Source organism: Platichthys flesus, chromosome 7 (assembly GCF_949316205.1).
Source record: "Platichthys flesus chromosome 7, fPlaFle2.1, whole genome shotgun sequence".
Taxonomy (NCBI): domain Eukaryota; kingdom Metazoa; phylum Chordata; class Actinopteri; order Pleuronectiformes; family Pleuronectidae; genus Platichthys; species Platichthys flesus.
In genome coordinates, this window is record NC_084951.1 from 22687146 (window position 1) to 22709871 (window position 22726).

Consider the following 22726-nt stretch of genomic DNA (forward strand, 5'->3'; position numbering starts at 1 on the left):
CTCTGAATGTTGATTTATATAGTTTCTGTGTCTTTGCTTGAAGGGGGTAACCAGAAACAGTTAGATTGCTACACTACCCCCTCTATGGACTCTGTACCCGTTGAGTAAGAACTTATCTGTCCATAATCTGAACAACAAACATTCTCTCAAGTGCAGGTTTTCTTTGGGAGGTTAAAGGTCAAATAATTTGTTATTTGACTGACTTTTAGGACGCAACAGTTTTGTGTACTAAACCTTTTTTGTGACATAATGTGTTTGTGGTTAACGATTACCATGGTGTGTGTAGATTCCACCAGCAATACAAATTCAGTAAGTGTTCACTTTCGACTGCAAGAGCTCGGCCGAGGACGTTCACCATGAACAAGCTGATTCTACTTGCAGGTGAGTTGCGATAAAAACCTACATGATTGTTTTCTTGAATTGTTTTCTTTTATTAACGCAATGTTAATGGACTAACTCTTTCTCTTAAAAAGGTCTCTGTCTTTCCCTTGGCAGTGTGGGTGAGTTCATGAATTAATCAGTGGTAAATGCCAGCAATAGTTTTTAATTATGAAATATTCTGACAGAAATAATAAAGAATTTTTTTTTTTTTTATGTGTTAAGTGTCATCTGCCAGACTGGTTTGTTATTTCACAAACTGGTCCCAGTACAGACCCGGCAATGGGAAGTTTATGCCTTCCGATGTTGACCCAAACCTGTGCACCCACCTGATCTATGCCTTTGGTGGTATTAATGGGGCAAATGAGTTAGTCACCATAGAATGGAATGATGAGCAACTCTATAAATCCTTTAATGGACTCAAACAGAGGTCAGTCCGAGATTCTCTGACATATTTTGTCGTCAAATCAATATTTTTTCCAACTAAATTTTAACTTCCATACAGGAATCCAGCTCTTAAAACACTGTTGGCAGTTGGCGGCTGGAACTTTGGAACGCAAAAGTGAGATGATTAGTTTAAAACAAATCAATGTAGGTCTATATATGTTGTATTATGTCTTCTTCACCTTTCTGTCTCCAAAATGCTGCCCAGATTCACAACCATGGTGTCAACTCAAGCAAACAGAAACACATTCATCCAGTCCTCCATCAAACTACTGAGAAAGTATGGCTTTGATGGATTGGACCTGGACTGGGAATACCCCGCTTCGAGAGAAAGTCCTCCAGAGGACCGGCAGAGATTCACTTTGTTATGCAAGGTCAGGTCCAGAATTACTGTGCAGATGTTCAGCTGATGTTTCACATGAAGCACGACGTGACTATGACGACTGGTGACTTGCTTTCAGGAACTCCTGGAGGCCTACAAGGCCGAGAGGACAGCGGCCGGCAAACCCAGATTACTTATCACTGCTGCTGTGCCTGCTGGGAAAGGAACCATTGATAAAGGCTACGAAATTGCAGAGTTGGCAAAGTACGCCAAAATGTTCCTCTGCACATTATGATCAGCCGGCATCATGTTTGAGTGAATCTTACTTGCATTTCATCAGGTACCTGGATTTTATCAATGTGATGACCTACGATTTTCACGGCACTTGGGAAAGGGTGACGGGACATAACAGCCCGTTGTTCAAAGGGTCCCATGACACCGGGGACAATGTTTACTTAAATACTGTGAGTACACAGATTCATGTTCAGCTGCATCATGAATGCAAACATGTATTTATTATTATTATCTGAGTTGGTTTTTACATCTGCCTGTTTTTATGTGTATAGCAAATTTGTGTATTTAAAATATTGCAACAACAAAAAAAGGTTGACTGGTCGTCAACCTTTTTTGATGCATTGATTAACTTAGATTGGAAACAGTTTTAGCAAAATAATCCAGATGTGCATGAAGCATGTGATTTAAGGTTTCTGCTCACATGGAGAGATGAAGACTAGCCATAACATCAGATCTCAAAACCCACTGGATATCGTTTGTCAACACATTAGCCTCTGGGGGCGACAGCCAATATTCTGAGAGAGAATATAGGGGCCAATAGAATCGTCTCCTTCGCAATGGTCTCTCTCAATAAGCCCAGCTCTTTGAATTCACATAACAGGAAACACTTGCAGATTCTCCGGAAATATTGTTAAAACTTGATTTCTGCCCGTCTCTGTTCATTTACATTTCAGGACTTTGCTATGAAGTACTGGCGGGACAAGGGAACACCTGTGGAAAAGCTCAATATGGGATTTGCCACATATGGGCGAACCTTTCGCCTGTCGTCTCAGTCCAGTGCGGTCGGAGCACCGACCAGTGGTCCCGCATCTGCTGGTGCTTTCACGAGGGAGTCTGGCTTCTGGTCCTATTATGAGGTGCAACTGGCAGCTTCTTTGGTTGTTGAACTTAACTATCAGAGAGTAGGTATTTAGAATTTAACTCTCTTTTCAGATTTGCCCTTTTCTTCAAGGGGCGAGTGTCCAGTTGATTGAGGACCAGAAAGTTCCCTATGCCATTAAAAACAATGAGTGGGTCGGATATGACAACAAAGAAAGTTTTGAGACAAAGGTAGTTTTTCTTCTTCGAGGTCACGTTACAGAAAGACAATGTTTGGATAGATTTGTTTTCTTGAATGTTTCAGTTGTTACTCATCTAGGTTCGCTACCTAAAAGAAAACAGGATTGGAGGAGCCTTTGTCTGGGCTCTGGATCTGGATGACTTCCATGGACAGTTCTGTCAACAAGGAAACTACACCCTCATCAATTATCTTCGTTCTCTTTTGGCCTCAGGTAAACATAAAATGACACGCTATAATGTTTCCTTTTAAATGCATCAACAATCAATTCCGGGACCAGCTGACGACGAATGACATATCGTTCATATCTGCAGATCTTCCTCCCCTTCCCACTACAGAAACGCCTCAGACTCAAGTGACACCAACCAAAGACCCTCCATACGTTACCCCTCATCCCAGACCCACAATCCCCACAATCCCCACATCACCCAGTACTCCAGACAACTTCTGTGCTACAAAGCCCGGAGGGATTTATGCCAAACCTGATGCCCCAGGTTCTTTTTACAATTGTGCCAACGGCATCACTTGGATCCAAAACTGCCCCCCTACTTTGGTCTTCCGCCAGAGCTGCAAATGTTGTGATTGGCCCTAAAAGCTTCAACATTCGTAGTCATTTCACTTGCTGTGGTTATAATAGTGAGGTTTAAAAAAATCATTACCCTACAATTTCATGTTTAGTGTGGTGTATACAGCAATTTACAGTATACTCAGTAAACAATCGGTGCACTATATAGGGCACAGGAATGTCACTAACATTCGGACTGCATTACAAAATGTGAAAGATTTTTATGTCAGTAAATAGCAATAATTATATTTTAATAAGAATTTATAATTCTTGAGTGTGTCATTATCTTCTCTTATTATTTTTTTTTTTATTGTGCAGTGCTTGCTCCACTCTGGTTGTTTTCCAAATGAGCTTTACAGATAAACTTGATTTGATTTACTGATAAAAAGACAGATCTTGGCAGGAGGCCGGACAAGCAGATGACATCTAAAGAGTTTGTAATGTTTGAGCTCAGTCAGCAGTTAGAGCACTGGGATCTGTACTGAACAAAGTTACAACACAATGTTGAAATCTACATCTACAATGCATGTGTTTGTCCTGTACCTGAATTCACTTCTGGTGTTTGTAGTTTCTGTCGACATAAAAGTTCACTGTTCAGCATGGAGATACTTTTTGATACTTTCTGATACTCTCCTTGTCTCTTTTGGGATTCAATATATTTATTTATTTAGTTCCGGCCTCTAATTACATGGAGGGGCAGGGGCATGACCCAAGGAAGAACTGATTTTCGATGTACATTTGAATCCAGGATGTTTTTTGTTTTTTCAACATTTAATGCATAGATCTTGATGGAAAAAATCTGGCATGTTAAGGGGACAGTTGAGTTTGAGCAATCTGGTGCAGATGTAGTGGATTTTAATTTGGTTCCATAAAGTGATTTTTGTGCTTGGCGGTTGTTTGCTCTTCCCTGAGTGCTGCTCGAGTTCATTGTGCAGCTCAGTCTTGGGCGTTTGCTCACAGGTGAGTGTTGAAACAGCACACAGTGGGATGACAGCAATAGGATATGTACGCTAATTCTTATTATATTATGATATTACAATAATTGATTCATATTAATAATCTCTGAACAAACAAATAATAAGCTCTGAACAAACAATTACTAGATTGCATGTCATTTAGCTGACACTTTTCTCCAAAGCTACTTACAATTAATTAGTGCATTTGACATCGATGAGGGGCCTTTTCTTGGGTTTAGCATCTTGCCCCTAGGACACTTCGCCTTGAGCTGTGATATGAGCTGTCGACCTCCTGGTTGGAACACAGCTGCGGCAACATTTTATGAGTCAATTCTTCCCCCAAATTTCATGGTCGTCCATCCAGGAGTTTTCGTGTAATCCTACTAACTAACAGACGAATAAACACAGAAGGAAACATAACTTACTCAGCAGAGGTCAATATTCCTACCTGCTCTAGATGCCCCTTCACCTGGTGGCCCTTTAGCTGACGGCCATGCCATGGCCTTATTACCAGGCTCTAAGAAAATATGTTACTTAACTTTAGTAACATATTGTTCAACAGGTGCTGTTCAACAGGTGCTGCCGGTAGCTTGAAATATAAGAGTCGACTCTATCATTAACTTAGTCATCCTAATCACTACTGCTCTCACTCTGACGTCCCGGCTCTCTTTTACGATTTAATGGCAAGGCGGTGTAGCTCCAGCTTAATTAACCAGCATTTGAATTAGTATAAGGAATGCCATAAATTATAGCTCAGCCCAGGTATGTCCTGAATCGCACCCTGTGAGCGATGACATCAAGAGACAATGGAATGTTTTACATCTGCTGCACCCATGATACACTTCCCCCTGTAAAGCACACATGTGCTGAATATTCACGCAACGTTTAGATGGTGAGGGACGTGAGGGGTATAAAGGGACGGAGCGGGGGAGAGGAGGGTGTCAGGGTCAAGGGGTCGGGTGAAAAAAGGTAATTTCATTGATGAATATATTTAAACTAGTTTTCAGGGGGTTCCACTCCCAGATAATAAATATGTTTAATTTATTTAATTAATAATTAATTTTGTAATGATTCCCAATGCTTGAACATTTAATTGAAGATGCTTTTATTTTCAGGTACAAGGAAATGCAGAACAAGCCTGATTAGTTAATTTTCACAAAATGAGAGTTTAAAGAGTGAAAAAAATCCATAAAAATATTTCAATACGATAAAATGTAAAACTTAATGTAGAATTATGTTTATAATAGAAAGTGAGAAAGAGACAGTACAGATAATATAAACATTTATTGTACATGCCTTGGATTTTTGTATGTCTACACATTCAATTCAGTACATCACACAAGTCCACTAGTATAGGTTCCCATTGATCAAGTTGAAATAGGATAACTAATATGAAAATAAATGAAAAATGAATATATATATATACACAAGAAATTGAGATAGAGACAGTATAAACAATATCAAAATGTATTATTTAAAAAGTTATTATTTAAGGTTATTTAATATCATAGAAACAGTGGAATTGCAAATTCAAGTGAGTCCACTAACTTCTCCTGAAGAAACATATTGGAAGATTGTTTAACCTGAAAGTGCAAAGACTAAAGATGATTTATCTTTCTTTTCACTGGGCATGTGTGACTTTGCTCTGAAGCAGGAGGAAGAGGGAGGAGCTCTGACGCAGAGAGCGAAGTCTTTTTGACGTATCTGTTTTTTTTTTTGTTTTTTTTCCATTAACTTGTGACGCTGTATAATTAAATATCTTCCAGTATGAGTCATTGTTAATTTGTGTAATATGGGCCCGAGCACCGACGGTGGGAGGCCCTATTGAAATTGTAAGGATTATTATTATTTATTTTTACTATTGTTGTTTTATTTTATTTCTCTCTTCATCTGTAAATATATGTATATTTATATATATTTTATTTTATATTTTAAATGTTGATATTCTATTTTATTCTATTTTATTCTATTTTATACTATTTCTATTTTATTTTGTTTGGTTGTAATTACTTGAGCATTGCTAGAAGAGAGCCTGTGACTCAAGCATTTCATTGCCAGTGACTGCTTAATGTTATTGTTGTGCATTTGACAATAAAAATCTTGAATCTTGAATCTTTAATATTTCTCTATAACATTGAATATTCGAGAAAATCTGTGAAAATAAACTAAGAAGTTTGAATTGTTTCTTGACAAAAGTTTATCTGCTTCCAAAAAGCTTCACATTTTGTTTAAAATGTTCTTATTGTTGTTACAATATATGTACATAGACTTATGTAGTGTCTCGTTTTTTGGATGGTCGCATCGTTGGATGGTTGGTTGGTTGGTTTGTTGGTTGGATGATCGATTGGTTGTTTGGATGCTTTGTTGATTGGTTGGTTGGTTAGTTGGTTGAATGGTTGGATATTGCATAAACAATACCCTTCGGATCATCATGAAACTTGGTGAAAGTAGTGGTATGGGTCAGCGGAGAACCCATTCAATATTGGTGCAAATCCAGGTTAGGCTAACCGACCAGGACTTTTTTTCTTTCTTAAAAATGTGAGACAGAAGCGTTTCACAGATTTCCAAGGGAATAATTCATGTATCTGAGAGAATGAGTGAGCGTGTGACATTTTGTGCAGCTTGATTGAATTTAAGGGAACAGTAGGGACCTGGGAGAGGTATGATCTCTACTTAGTGCCGTTCAAGTTGAAGTCGTGTTTATAGATCATTTTATTAACCATGCAAAAGACCATGGCAGCCATCTTATTACGTGTTGAATTTACAGAAAACAGTACAGGGAAAAGATCGAATAAATCATTCATTTTGTCAGTAGAGTAACACGTCACACATTAGCCTGGTTTAAAAGACTACAACCCTTCATTTGATTGAGGTTTTGAATTCCGTGGCTGAGGAGGTCATGAAAACTTTAGATCAACAAAGGGTCTTTCCCAAAGAATTTAGGACCTCACCTGTAAGGAATATTTTAAAAGAAAGTTGCCTTTATGTGATTTCTACACCACATTTCTATACCATATTTCTATACCAGTATTTTACTTTACCAGTATTAATGAATCACATAATACATCATATTTGTACTTGTTTGTGTCTCTGCTATGTGTCTGTTGTTGTAATTAAACCTTTGCTATTTTAATATAGTTTTAATAGTCTGTTTTTAATTATTAGTTTCAATGACAGCATTTAATAGTTGCTTATGTGTTTCCTTCCTCCTGACTGATCCAACAGGTTTACAGCGAGAAGAAAAAAAACCTTAGGGCAAATACTACTCTTCTGTTATTGTCTTTCATTGCAGAAAAAAAGAGATCATGAGCAGAACCAAGTAAAAATCTGGATCCAGTGAATTTCAATGTGGTTTCATAACTGTTGGTGAAGGTATGAGCCAGAACCACTCTCTGTGTTAGAAGATAAACTACTCTGCAATATAAAAGGAATTAAGGTTGGTAAGAGCCTGCACTCAATAATTTTCTTTGTCGAAGCCCTTGTTTTGCCTACCTTGGGCACATTGGAAGAAATTTAAGGAGACTGTCTGAGACGAAAATGCTAGATAAAGCTTTTTTGTTCAAAATAGGCACAAAGTGAAAAAACACCCTGATCAACATGATAACTAAAAAATACTGCTTCTAAATGTTTTCAGCATTCAGTGTCAACATATCAGTTTCTATCCATAATTGGTCCAATGCTGTTTTCACTCTTGCAAATAAGCTGCAAACAAATGTAATTCCCATTAGACAGGGCTAGTGTGCTGGAAATTGATCTGAACCCCTCAACAAATAGCGATGAGAGGTTTAAGTTGAATAAATTGAATACATAATATGGAGACAATCTTACCCTGAGTCCGTCTCGGGTCTCGTTGAACAAAGGTTCCACATTTCATATGTAGCATATTGGAACGGACTGGGTTTATGTTTTTGCACGTTTTTGACGTTGTTCAGTAAAACAATGTGGTCAAGGAGTGTTCAGATATCCTGGGGTCAGTAAAGGGGTCAAAGGTGGGACATGTGATTGTTTGGACCAATAGGATGGGGTTTGTTTGGGGAAGACAGTCTCTCATTGGCTGGTTTTGTGGATGAGCGGGAGTCAATGAGGAAGTGAAGGTTGTTGTTGTGGTGTACGAGTGACGCAGCGAGAAGTGAACTACACCGGTTAGTGTAAATGTTAATAAAAAGTTGTTAACCGACGAAGAAGTTCCTTGTCCTCTGTAAGTGAGGACACTACAATATTTTGAGGTCTAATATATAAAACGGATTGGTCCCTGATCAGAATGATTCATCTGCTGCTACCTGGACCTTTACATATATCCACCATTCACCTTAGCTGTACATAATACCTCAATGCACTACGACCACTTTAATCAGTCAGGATATGTCAGTCATATTCAATACTCTTACTTCTTGTTTTTACTCATCTTGACATGCTCCATTTGTCTTAGAATTGCCCTTCGGGTACAAAAGGTTGTTTTGAATTGAATTGAATTGAACATGGCCGGATACATCAAATTTCAGAGACAGGTTGGTGCCAGGAGGCCACGACACCATGCCAAGATAATCTGTATCCATAGATCGTTGTGATATAACTTTTCACATCTATTTTTTACAGCATGTTGTCTTATGCAAAGCACTTCTCCAGTGTTAGAATTTCATATCAATAAACTTGCTTGTAGGTGTGTCTAACCCAGTTTTAAATGTGCGTTCATATTATTGTTTCTGGACATTCCTTGTGTGATGATACTTCTTATATGTACATTTTTGTTTCTTTGTTCGAAAATGATCAACATGCTGAGGAATTTTTTCTTTTGTCCACATCTCCATCAGGGTATAATTATTTGGACAATGCATCAATGCACTACCCACACCCAATGTTACTACCACACCCTAGAAGCTATAAACCCAATCTAACAGACAGAAGCTCCTCAGTTCTTCATCAGTCACGGTGGAGACAGTAGATGCTTCTTTCACCATTACCTTGGTAAGTATCCCTTCTGCTTTGATTTCATTGTACCACATTACATCAGATTTAACCACTTTTGTATTATACCAACTCACACGCTGAGATTGTGTGATTATGATCATAATGATTGCTATTTAGCTTTATTATATTGTATTGATTTTTTTGATTGATTTTCATTCTGTTTAGCCAGTTCCAACCCTGGTTGTGTACGATAAGATTCTTTGGGATTAAACATGAAATAAAATTAAAAATATCTGATATTTAGGTAAGAGCTTTCTTCACCATGCAGAGCTGCCATCAAGGGAGATGCTTTTTACAATGCACCAGTTGGTTCTCAATGCGGCACTTCCACTGGGCGATGGAACACTCACAGACCATATAGCCAGCACCCGTGCATAAAGTCTAAGACTACTGGCAACATCTTGTTGAGAACTTGAAGATGGGGGGAGTTGTGGCCTATGGAGCATTTGGTCTGCGATTCGGGTGGAAGAGTGACACTTAGTGGCAGTGGATACTGAACTCATAACCTTCAAGAAGCGTTAACTATTTCTGCTTTTTCGGAGGCCCACCCTCACAGCTGAACTCATCCTGTGTGTTTATCAAAAAATTACACAATACTAAGCAAATCAGCATGAACAGCAGTATTAGACTGAATAGCTAAAACTATTCAAAATCAGGTACAATATGACAATATTCATAAAAGATTATAAATTAATATGGAACTAGAATAAAAGGAAAAACGCTGGAATGAAATGCAATGAATGTTGAGTGCTCAAAGTGAAGATTTGTATGAATAATGTTTATAAAATGTTAATTCTTTCTTTCTTTTCTTTCCATAGAGTGACAGCATGTGCAACATTATTCTGACAGCAGGTAAGGCTCACTAACCAAGTAAAACATTCTCTAAATATTCCACTCAACCAGATCTTAAAAACACATTTTTATACTTCAAGTGACAAAAAGAGAAGTTAAAACGTTTGGAATCATTTTTTGAGGATTCTTTTTTTTTAATGTGGTCACAAGGCTTATTACATGTGGATTTGGATGAACTGACCAGATAACTTTGAAAGTTAACCTCATAATGACCCCCTCTTTTCTTTGAAGGTCTCTGCCTGGTCATCGCCAGCTTGGGTAAGTGGCACTTATTAATCAAAACAGTTTCTCCAACAAATAAATAAGGTTCCTAAGTCAACAATTGATGAGGGTTTGATAAATATGCTGTCTTTGAAAACCAATTCATTATAATTCAAACTTTTCTTTATCCATGTGTCAGGCTCTTCCGAAAGGCTGGTGTGTTACTTTAACAGCTTGGCCGAAGATAGAGCAGACGCCGGGAAGTTCACGATTGAGGATATCGATCCGAACAAATGTACCCATCTGATCTACGCCTTCTCTGACATCAATGATTTCAATGAGATGGTCCCGTCTAGAGGAGCAGACATATTTCGATATCAGTTGTTTAATGGGCTCAAAACCAGGTTAGAACTTTAGTATGTTCACAATTAAAAAAATCATGTACTACTTCTTTTTTTTTCTTCAACAATTACTAAAATGTTATGCTCCCACAGAAATCCTTCACTCAAAACCCTGTTGGCTGTTGGTGGTCCAACCTTTAACAAAGAAAAGTAAGATATACTTCAATAGATACAAACGTACAAACATGAATACAATCATTTTCCAGAAACAAGTGTAAGCAGCACTAAAGTATGTTGATATTCATAATGCTATGTCCATTCATGTGTTTTGTTGTGATCATTTAATAAGCTTTTATATTTTTATATGATTCTCACTTGTGTGTTCTACTTTTTTATTATTTTATGGTAGCCCACTAAAGATGTTAATAACTCCATATTACAATTAAGTGGATATTAAGAGCCCTGTGTTAAATGTTTTCAGATTCACTAAGATGGTGTCAACCACACAAAAGAGAACAAAGTTCATCCAGTCTGCTGTCGCACTACTGAGAATATTTCAGTTTGATGGGTTAAACCTGGACTGGATGTATCCTGTGGGAGCAGGAGGTGACCCAGACAACAAGCAGAAATTTACACTGCTGTGCAAGGTCAGACCCTTTACTCTGGAACTCAGAGAAATATGCCATAGTATCTGTTTTTATAGGATGTTAGACTTGACTGAACTATGTTTTTTTGTTGTTGTTGAGTAGGAGCTCAATGCTGCCTTTGAGACTGAAGGGAACAAACACAACCATGACCGACTAATCCTCACAGCAAGTGTCTCTGCTGAGAGAGAGGTTATTGATGCCAGTTATGAAGTCAAAAACATTACCAAGTAAACAAATCTTTTATTTCATCAATATTTACCTTACACCCAGATCACATGTCAAAGCACTTTGGCCAACATAATTCCTCTGCATTCTAACAGGGACCTGGACTTCCTCAATGTGCTGACATATGACTTTCACGGCCCCTGGGAAAATTTCACAGGACATCATAGTCCCTTATTCGGGGGATCCCACGATACTGGAGACAAAATCTACTATAATACTGTAAATACCATGATTTATACTTGTCTGAAACCCAATCTATGAAAAGATGCACTCTCATCTTTACCCCCCCCCCCCCCCAACCACCCCCACATTTTAGGACTCTGCCATGCAGTATTGGGTGGACAAGGGAGCACCTGCACAATTGCTAAATTTGGGACTAGCTGCATATGGGCGAGCTTTTTCCCTCTCCTCTGCATCCAGTGCTGTTGGAGCTCCAGCCAGCGGCACTGGTGAAGAAGGCTGCTACACTGGTGAAGAAGGATTCTGGGCCTATTATGAGGTATTATTATATTACTATGATCTGTGAATGCAAGTAATTTATATTATTAGTGTTTATTGTACAGTAAACATGGGATCAGACCAAGCGTGAACCAACCTTTTCATACAGTGGGGTTACAGCTACACAAGTTGAAAGTGTTTCAAATAATCCTTGTGATGAACCAAGAATCAGAAAATTAAGGACATACAAATTTTCACTGTGTGTGGACAGGTAACGTTGGATAGAACCTGTTACTGTAAAAACCCAAAGAACAAAGTTCTGGAAATATTCATCTCATTTAATTCCAGCCACGGGTCTCACTTTACAGTGAACCAAGATTAGAGCACAAGCATTAGCTGCCTTGCTCAGTTAGTTCTGTCCGTTGCCCAATGATTCAAATAGCAGGCCAATAACGTGAGGTTCAATTTCGCGTCATCTTTGGTCTGAACGCTCCATAAAAGTCTGAACTCTAATTCTTTGCATCTATATGTGAAATGTGATGCTTCTTTTCAGACTTGCCTTTATACTGAAGGGGCTACAGTCCAACGGATTGCTGATCAGAAAGTTCCATATGCCATCACAGAAAACCAGTGGGTTGGATTTGATGACACACGCAGCATTACTACAAAGGTAACCATCTGGTAAATTTAGTTATAACGATGCAAGCGACTCATGACTCTGTTGAGATGTATTCTGTATTCTGTTAACATGCAGAAGTATTTTCCTCTTCATCCTCTCAGGTCAGTTACTTAAAATCCAAAAACTTTGGAGGAGCTTTTGTTTGGTCTCTGGACCTGGATGACTTCAGCGGAAAGTTCTGTAACCAGAGCAAAAGTCCCTTCATCAGCCGCTTGAATTATCTCCTGGTTCAAAGTAAGAGATTTTAAAAACTGTGTGCAGTGAGGTAGTGATTTTTTTTATTTAAGAGTTTCATCAGCTTTCATTGCCTTGTTTTCTCGTACTAATATTGTTTCTGTTTAAAAGTCTAAGTACTGACCCTGAGAAATAAAAATGTATGATGTGATTATCAATTACCCCAATGTTCTCGTTGTTTTAGGTTCTACGACCACAACCCCTACTACCACTACAACTTTTCCAAAGACCCAAACTACTACGACAACATCTCAAAGTACTACAACAGCAACTCCAACTCCAACAACCACAGCAACTATGCCAACGAGCACAACAACTACTCTGATGACCACAAATACAACTCCAACAACCACATCAACCACTCCAAGTACAGCAACTCCAAGTACCACTACCACAACTCAAACGACAACAATCGCAAAAACCACAACCAAAACTCAAACTACCACAACCCCTACTACCACAACTACTCCAACTACCATGACAACAACTCCAATGACCACAATCGCAACTATGACAACCAAAACTCAAACTACCAATGCACGAACTCAAACTACTACCATAACTATTCTAAGTACCACAAAACCAACTCCAATGACCACAACTCCAACTACCATATCCACCACTCCAACTACTCCAACTACCACAACAACAACTCCAAAAACCGCAATCGCAACTACCACCACCAAAACTCCAACCACCACAATAGAAACTGCCATGACCACAACAACTACTCCAGCTACAACAACTACTCCAACTAACACAACCCGAACTCAAACTACCACGACAAGTAATCCAACTACTATGGGCACAGCTCCAATGATCACAACCACAACCCCCACTACCACTACCACTACCTCAACCCCAACTACCACTACCACAACAACAACTCCAACTATCACAACAAACACTCCAACTACCAGTACCACAACTCTGACTACCACAACAACTACTCCAACTCCAACTACTCCAACTACCACTACCACAACCATAACTCCAACTATCAAAACAACCTCTCCAACTACCACAACTACTCCAACTCAATCTACTCCGACTACTTCTACCACAACCCAAACTACCACTACCGAAACCCCAACTACCACTAAAACAACTCCAACGACCACAACAACTCCAACGACCACAACAACTACAACAACTACCAAGACCACAATTACTCCAACTCAATCTACTCCGACTACTTCTACCACAACCCAAACTACAACTACCGAAACCCCAACTACCACTACAAAAAATCCAACTACCACAACAACTACCGCAACTACCACAACAACAACCCCCACTACCACTACCACAACCCAAATTGCCACAACAACTACTCCAACTACTTCTACCAATACCACAACTCCAGCTACCACAACAACTACTCCCACTACCAAAACCCAAACTACCACTACAACAACTGCAACGATCACAATATCTACTCCAACTACCACAACCCCAACTACTGCTACAACAACTCAAACGACCCCAACAACTACTCCAACTACCACAACAACAACCCCAACTTCCACTACAACAACGCCAACTCCAACTACCACTACCACAACCCCAACTACCACTACCACAACTCCAGCTACCACAACAACAACTCCAACTACTTCTACCACAACCCCAACTACCATAACCACAACTCCAGCTACCACACCAACTACTCCAACTACCACAACCCCAACTACCACTACAACAACTCCAACGACTACAACAACTACTCCAACTTCTTCTACCACAAGCCCAACTACCACTACCACAACAGCTACTCCAACTTCCACTACAACAACTCCAACTACCACTACAACAACTCCAACAACCCAAACAACTAATCCAACTACCTCTACCACAACCCGACCTACCACTACAACAACTCCAACTACAACAACAACTCCAATGACCACAACAACAACTCCGACTACCACAACGCCAACTTCCACTACAACATTTCCAACTACCACTACAACAACTCCAACAACCCCAACAACTACTCCAACCACCTCTACCACAACCCCAACTTCCACCACAACAACTCCAACTACCACTACAACAACTCCAACAACCCCAACAACTAATCCAACTACCACAACAACTACTCCAACTACCACTACCACAAGCCCAACTACCACTACCGCAATTCCAACTACAACAACAACAACTCCAATGACCACAACAACTACTCCGACTACCACAACCCACACTACCACTACAACAACTACTCCAACTACCACTACCACACCTCCAACTACAACAACAACTCCAACTACTTCTACCACAACCCCAACTACCATTACCACAACTCCAGCTACCACAAAAACTACTCCAACTACCACAATCCCAACTACCACTACAACAACTCCAATGACCACAACTAGTCCAACTACCACAACCCCAACTACAACTACAACAACTCCAACGACCACAACAACTACTCCAACTACTTCTACCACAAGCCTATCTATCACTACCACAACTCCAGCTACCACAACAGCTACTCCAGCTTCCACAACAACAACTCCAACTACCACAACGACAACTACAACGACCACAACACCTACCACTACCACTACAACAACTCCAACGACCACTACCGCAACTCCAATGACCACAACAACTACTCCAACTACCTCTACCACAACCCCAACTTCCACTACAACAACAGCAACTCCAATGACCACAACAACTACTCCAACTACCACAACCCACACTACCACTACACCTCCAATGACCACAACAACTACTTCAACTACCACAACCCCAACAACGACTCCAACGACCACAACAACTACTCCAACTACCACTACCACAAGCCCAACTACCATTACCACATTTCCAACGACTACAACAACTACTCCAACTACAACTGCCACACCTTCTACTACCACAACTACTCCAACTACTTCTACCACAACCCCAACTACCATAACCACAACTCCAGCTACAACACCAACTACTCCAACTACCACAACCCCAACTACCACTACCACAACCCCATCTACCACAACCCCAACTACCACTACAACAGCTCCAACAACCACAATAACAACTACAATGACCACAACAACTACTCCACCTACCACTACAACAACTCCAACAACCACAACAACTACACCAACTACAACAACTACCACTACCACAACCCCAACTACCACTACAACAACTCCAATGACCACAACCACAACCCCAACTATCACTACAACAACTCCAATGACCACAACAACTACTCCAACTACCACAACCCCAACTACCATTACAACAACTCCAATGACCACAACTACTCCAACTTCTACTACAACAACTCCAACTACTCCCACTACCACTACCCCAACTACCACTACAACAACTCCAACGACCACAACAACTACTCAGACTACCACTACAACAACTCCAACGACCACAACAACTACTCCAACTACTTCTACAACAACTCCAACTTCCACTACAACAACTCCAAAAACCGCAACAACTACTCCAAGTTCTATAGCAACAACTCCAACTACTCCCACTACCACTACCCCAACTATCACTACAACAACTACTCTGAGTACTTCTACCACAACCCCAACTACCACTACAACTACCGCAACTACCACAACAACAACGCCAACTTCCACTACAACAACTCCAACTACCACAACAACAACTCCAACGACCACAACAACTACTCAAAATACCGCAACAACTACTCCAACTACCACTACCACAACCCCAACAACCACTACAAAGACTCCAACTACAAAAACTCCAACTACAACAACTCCAACTACCACAACAACTACTCCAACTACCACTACCACAACCCAAACTACCACTACAACAACTCCAATGACCACAACAACTGCTCCAACTACCACTGCCACAACCCCAACAACCACTACAACAACTCCAACTACCACAACAACTACTCCAACTACCACTACCACAACCCCAACTACCACCACCACAACTCCAGCTACCACAATAACTACCACAACTCCAACTACCACAACAACTACTCCAACTACCACTACCACAACCCCAATTACCACTACAACAACTCCAATGACCACAACAACTAGTTCAACTTCCACTATCACAACCCCAACAACCACTACAACAACTCCAACGACCACAACAACTACTCCAACTACTTCTACCACAACTCCAGCTACCACAACAACTGCTCCAACTTCCACTACAACAACTCCAACTACCACAACCACTACTCCAACTACCACTACCACAACCCCAACAACCACTACAACAACTCCAATGACCACAACAACTACCCCAACTTCCATTATAACAACTCCAACTACTCCAACTACCACTACCCCAACTACCACTACAACAACTCCAACGACCACACCAACTACTCCAACTACCACAACCCCAACTACCATAACCACAACTCCAGCTACCACACCAACTACTCCAACTACCACAACCCCAACTACCTCTACCACAACCCCATCTACCACAACCCCAACTACCACTACAACAGCTCCAACAACCACAATAACTACTACAACTACCACAACCCCAACTACAACTACAACAACTCCAACGACTACAACAACTACTCCAACTACTTCTACCACAAGCCCAACTACCACTACCACAACAGCTACTCTCACTTCCACTACAACAACTCCAACTACCACTACAACAACTCCAACAACCCAAACAACTAATCCAACTACCTCTACCACAACCCCAACTACCACTACAACAACTCCAACTACCGCAACAACAACTCCAATGACCACAACAACTACTCCGACTACCACAACTCCAACTACCACTACAACATTTCCAACTACCACTACAACAACTCCAACAACCCCAACAACTACTCCAACCACCTCTACCACAACCCCAACTTCCACTAAAACAACTCCAACTACCACTACAACAACTCCAACAACCCCAACAACTAATCCAACTACCACAACAACTACTCCAACTACCACTACCACAAGCCCAACTACCACTACCGCAATTCCAACGACTACAACAACTACTCCAACTACCACTACCACACCTCCAACTACAACAACAACTCCAACTACTTCTACCACAACCCCAACTACCATAACCACAACTCCAGCTACCACAACAACTACTCCAACTACCACAACCCCAACTACCACTACCACAACTCCAGCTACCACAACAACTACTCCAACTACCATAACACCTCCAATAACCACATCTACTCCAACTACCACTACCACAGCTTCAACTACCACAACTATTCCAACTACTTCTTCCACAACCCCAACTACCATTACCACAACTCCAGCTACCACAACAACTACTCCAACTACCACAATCCCAACTACCTCTACAACAACTCCAACGACCACAACTAGTCCAACTACCACAACCCCAACTACAACTACAACAACTCCAACGACCACAACAACTACCTCAACTACTTCTACCACAAGTGCAACTATCACTACCACAACTCCAGCTACCACAACAGCTACTCCAGCTTCCACAACAACAACTCCAACTACCACAATGACAACTACAACGACCACAACACCTACCACTACCACTACAACAACTCCAACGACCACTACCGCAACTCCAATGACCACAACAACTACTCCAACTACCTCTACCACAACCCCAACTTCCACTACAACTCCAACTACAACAACAGCAACTCCAATGACCACAACAACTACTCCAACTACCACAACCCACACTACCACTACACCTCCAATGACCACAACAACTACTTCAACTACCACAACCCCAACAACGACTCCAACGACCACAACAACTACTCCAACTACCACTACCACAAGCCCAACTACCATTACCACATTTCCAACGACTACAACAACTACTCCAACTACAACTGCCACACCTTCTACTACCACAACTACTCCAACTTCTTCTACCACAACCCCAACTACCATAACCACAACTCCAGCTACAACACCAACTACTCCAACTACCACAACCCCAACTACCACTACCACAACCCCATCTACCACAACCCCAACTACCACTACAACAGCTCCAACAACCACAATAACAACTACAACGACCACAACAACTACTCCACCTACCACTACAACAACTCCAACAACCACAACAACTACACCAACTACAACAACTACCACTACCACAACCCCAACTACCACTACAACAACTCCAATGACCACAACCACAACCCCAACTATCACTCCAACAACTCCAATGACCACAACAACTACTCCAACTACCACAACCCCAACTACCATTACAACAACTCCAATGACCACAACAACTACTCCAACTTCTACTACAACAACTCCAACTACTCCCACTACCACTACCCCAACTACCACTACAACAACTCCAATGAACACAACAACTACTCCGACTACCACTACAACAACTCCAACGACCACAACAACTACTCCAACTACTTCTACAACAACTCCAACTTCCACTACAACAACTCCAACAACCGCAACAACTACTCCAACTTCTATAGCAACAACTCCAACTACTCCCACTACCACTACCCCAACTACCATTACAACAACTCCAACAACTACTCTGAGTTCTTCTACCACAACCCCAACTACCACTACAACTACCGCAACTACCACAACAACAACGCCAACTTCTACTACAACAACCCCAACAACCACTACAACAACTCCAACTTCCACTACAAAAACTCCAACTACAACAACTCCAACTACCACAACAACTCAAACGACCACAACAACTACTCCAACTACCACTACCACAACCCAAACTACCACTACAACAACTCCAATGACCACAACAACTGCTCCAACTACCACTGCCACAACCCCAACAACCACTAAAATAACTCCAACTACCACAACTACTCCAACTACCACTACCACAACCCCAACTACCACTACCACAACTCCAGCTACCACAATAACTACCACAACTCCAACTACCACAACTACTCCAACTACCACTACCACAACCCCAACTACCACTACAACAACTCCAATGACCACAACAACTAGTTCAACTTCCACTATCACAACCCCAACAACCACTACAACAACTCCAACGACCACAACAACTACTCCAACTACTTCTACCACAACCCCAACTACCACAACAACTACACCAACTACAACAACTACCACTACCACAACCCCAACTACCACTACAACAACTCCAATGACCACAACCACAACCCCAACTATCACTACAACAACTCCAATGACCACAACAACTACTCCAACTACCACAACCCCAACTACCATTACAACAACTCCAATGACCACAACAACTACTCCAACTTCTACTACAACAACTCCAACTACTCCCACTACCACTACCCCAACTACCACTACAACAACTCCAATGAACACAACAACTACTCCGACTACCACTACAACAACTCCAACGACCACAACAACTACTCCAACTACTTCTACAACAACTCCAACTTCCACTACAACAACTCCAACAACCGCAACAACTACTCCAACTTCTATAGCAACAACTCCAACTACTCCCACTACCACTACCCCAACTACCATTACAACAACTCCAACAACTACTCTGAGTTCTTCTACCACAACCCCAACTACCACTACAACTACCGCAACTACCACAACAACAACGCCAACTTCCACTACAACAACCCCAACAACCACTACAACAACTCCAACTTCCACTACAAAAACTCCAACTACAACAACTCCAACTACCACAACAACTCAAACGACCACAACAACTACTCCAACTACCACTACCACAACCCAAACTACCACTACAACAACTCCAATGACCACAACAACTGCTCCAACTACCACTGCCACAACCCCAACAACCACTAAAATAACTCCAACTACCACAACAACTACTCCAACTACCACTACCACAACCCCAACTACCACTACCACAACTCCAGCTACCACAATAACTACCACAACTCCAACTACCACAACAACTACTCCAACTACCACTACCACAACCCCAACTACCACTACAACAACTCCAATGACCACAACAACTAGTTCAACTTCCACTATCACAACCCCAACAACCACTACAACAACTCCAACGACCACAACAACTACTCCAACTACTTCTACCACAACCCCAACTACCACAACTCCAGCTACCACAACAACTGCTCCAACTTCCACTACAACAACTCCAACTACCACAACCACTACTCCAACTACCACTACCACAACCACAACAACCACTACAACAACTCCAATGACCACAACAACTACCCCAACTTCCATTATAACAACTCCGACTACTCCAACTACCACTACCCCAACTACCACTACAACAACTCCAACGACCACAACAACTACTCCGACTACTTCTACTTCTACCACAACCCCAACTCCCACTACCACCACTCCAGCTACCACAATAACTACTCCAACTTCCACTACAACAACTCCAACTACCACAACAACAACCCCAACGACCACAACAACTACTCCAACTACCACAACAACTACTCTAACTACCACAACCCCAACTACCACTTCCACAACTCCAACCACCACAACATCTACTACTATAATTGATGTTCAAGGTGCCTGTAAAGGTAAGACAACAGGGCTGTTTCCCAATCCCTCAGACAAAACTACTTATTACGACTGTTCAGGACCAGTGCTCCTAACATGTCCATCTGGAAAGGAATTCAAGAACAAAACCAGCACTTGCGAAACAACAGTCTAGGTGGACAAGAATTCAAGAAACAAGTCAGCGAATGCAAAGATCCTTAAAGAGTTGCAAGTTATATTTTAATATTTATCCTCTTCAACTGCAGTAGACACTATTACAAATTAGTATAACTACAATTTCCTATGATTATTCAATTGTTTGTTTTTCAGCCTCACTAATCTACACATAATTGAAAAACATATTTTATACTTCACCATTAACATTATAGACAAAACTATTAACATTTATTGATTTATTTCCATAATCTGCCCATCACCTATCAAATCTCCTCTAATCCATGTATTTTGTATAAAAAAATTTTTATTTGTATTTATTAATATGTCATACAGACAACTGTACTGTGTCGTTACAACTGTTGTCCTGATACTGTCCTTAAATCATACATGTATCTATGTTTTCAATCTCCTTTCCTTCATCTAACTTAATTTGCTTCATTCTATGGTTGATGCATATGTTGTGTATGTGTATCTAACCCTATTGAATGGATATGTTGATTTTGGTCTTTGTCTAGCCCTCAACTGAAAGGATTTGTCGTATATGGTGGCACAAGGGTTGTGTATAAAATTATTCTATAAGGTGATCTTAACTTTGATAAATTTGAATCAAACTACTCAATAAATAATTCAAACATGAGTAACATATAAAACGTTCCCATATTTAGTTTAGGTTTTGTTTGATTTTTGATTATTGGTTGGGTGTTATATGTCTGTTAGATGCCTATGAGAGAAACGGCCCAGTACCGTGGAAATAAGATAAGACCCTTCACACAAATTTAACTCCGTGCTGCATATATTTTATATTGCAGATGACAAAAGATTAGTTCTGTCAGACAACTCAGGTTCGATCATGTAATATATTTATTACAACAGATTTAGTGTTTGGCGTCTAGGCTCCTACTTAATCACTCCCCCATATGATACACAGGAATGATGGGAGTGATGAGCAAATACTTGTAACCCCCCGTTGGAGCCTACAGGTGGATGCATGGCCTACAGGTGGATGCTGGGGTGGTGGAGGGACTGAAGCAACAGGTAGCAATACTTCAGCAGCAGTGCGAGCAAGAGGGGTTGATGGGAAATGTCTCTCTGGTTAAATAGACCACCTGATAAGGTGGGTGTGTATTATAGATGGTTGTGGAGATTGAGGTATGTCACATGATGTATGTCACATGATGTATGTCACGTGATTGGCGCAGCGCAGCTCGAGTTGCCTGCCAGAACTAGCTCGCAGGCGTCGCCATATAATTAAAATATTTTTTTACAACTCCTTTTATTGGGATTTTTGACTATGAGCAAATAATTCATCAGAGAAAAGGGATAATAAGTGGAACAAGATCAAATAAATAACAAAATAAGCAATGAATCTATTAATCAATAGAAAATAGACACAAAATTTAGATCAGATATATTCCTATTCACATGTATG

At 40.7% G+C, this 22726-nt stretch overlaps 4 protein-coding genes across 5 annotated transcripts; all 4 read left to right on the forward strand.

Annotated features, from left to right (window-relative positions):
• The first annotated feature begins 161 nt into the window (after positions 1-161).
• Positions 162-3664, forward strand: LOC133956638 (chitotriosidase-1-like). 2 transcript variants are annotated; one of them, XM_062391865.1, is made up of 12 exons: positions 162-177; positions 287-381; positions 474-500; positions 604-808; positions 884-940; positions 1031-1196; positions 1284-1408; positions 1485-1608; positions 2113-2295; positions 2372-2488; positions 2577-2709; positions 2810-3664. In XM_062391865.1, exons 2-12 carry the CDS (start codon positions 357-359, stop codon positions 3085-3087), a joined length of 1440 nt encoding a protein of 479 aa, XP_062247849.1. In that variant the 5' UTR covers positions 162-177; positions 287-356; the 3' UTR covers positions 3088-3664. The 2 variants fall into 2 exon arrangements, with proteins under 2 accessions (XP_062247849.1, XP_062247848.1); XM_062391864.1 differs by lacking the exon at positions 162-177 and having other exon boundaries at positions 272-381.
• A 6147-nt stretch (positions 3665-9811) lies between these two features.
• Positions 9812-12615, forward strand: LOC133957141 (chitinase-3-like protein 2). The gene is made up of 10 exons (XM_062392582.1): positions 9812-9836; positions 10068-10094; positions 10237-10441; positions 10532-10588; positions 10860-11025; positions 11128-11252; positions 11346-11469; positions 11567-11749; positions 12242-12358; positions 12469-12615. The coding sequence occupies exons 1-10, from the start codon at positions 9812-9814 to the stop codon at positions 12613-12615; spliced, it is 1176 nt and encodes a 391-aa protein (XP_062248566.1).
• Positions 12616-12898: 283 nt separating this feature from the next.
• On the forward strand, positions 12899-14818 carry LOC133957143 (mucin-2-like; the record flags this gene model as incomplete). The annotated part of the gene is made up of 1 exon (XM_062392584.1): positions 12899-14818. A coding segment is annotated over exon 1 (1920 nt), but the record flags the coding sequence as incomplete, so codon positions are not given.
• A 505-nt stretch (positions 14819-15323) lies between these two features.
• On the forward strand, positions 15324-21823 carry LOC133957144 (uncharacterized). Its single transcript, XM_062392586.1, has 3 exons — positions 15324-15958; positions 18040-18178; positions 21813-21823. Exons 1-3 carry the CDS (start codon positions 15332-15334, stop codon positions 21821-21823), a joined length of 777 nt encoding a protein of 258 aa, XP_062248570.1. The 5' UTR covers positions 15324-15331.
• The last annotated feature ends 903 nt before the right edge of the window (positions 21824-22726 follow it).

What these genes read in the sequence shown, in the direction of transcription:
- LOC133957141 (XM_062392582.1), top strand. Translation starts at nt 9,812, where the DNA reads ATGTGCAACATTATTCTGACAGCAG. An exon ending in CCAACCTTTAACAAAGAAAA is followed by an intron (nt 10,589 to 10,859) that starts GTAAGATATACT and finishes AAATGTTTTCAG; the next exon opens with ATTCACTAAGATGGTGTCAA. An exon ending in GATTCTGGGCCTATTATGAG is followed by an intron (nt 11,750 to 12,241) that starts GTATTATTATAT and finishes GCTTCTTTTCAG; the next exon opens with ACTTGCCTTTATACTGAAGG.
- LOC133956638 (XM_062391865.1), top strand. Translation starts at nt 357, where the DNA reads ATGAACAAGCTGATTCTACTTGCAG. An exon ending in TGGAACTTTGGAACGCAAAA is followed by an intron (nt 941 to 1,030) that starts GTGAGATGATTA and finishes AATGCTGCCCAG; the next exon opens with ATTCACAACCATGGTGTCAA. An exon ending in GAAATTGCAGAGTTGGCAAA is followed by an intron (nt 1,409 to 1,484) that starts GTACGCCAAAAT and finishes GCATTTCATCAG; the next exon opens with GTACCTGGATTTTATCAATG.
- LOC133957144 (XM_062392586.1), top strand. Translation starts at nt 15,332, where the DNA reads ATGACCACAACAACTACTTCAACTACCACAACCCCAACAACGACTCCA. An exon ending in CCACTACAACAACTCCAACG is followed by an intron (nt 15,959 to 18,039) that starts ACCACAACAACT and finishes TTCTACCACAAG; the next exon opens with TGCAACTATCACTACCACAA.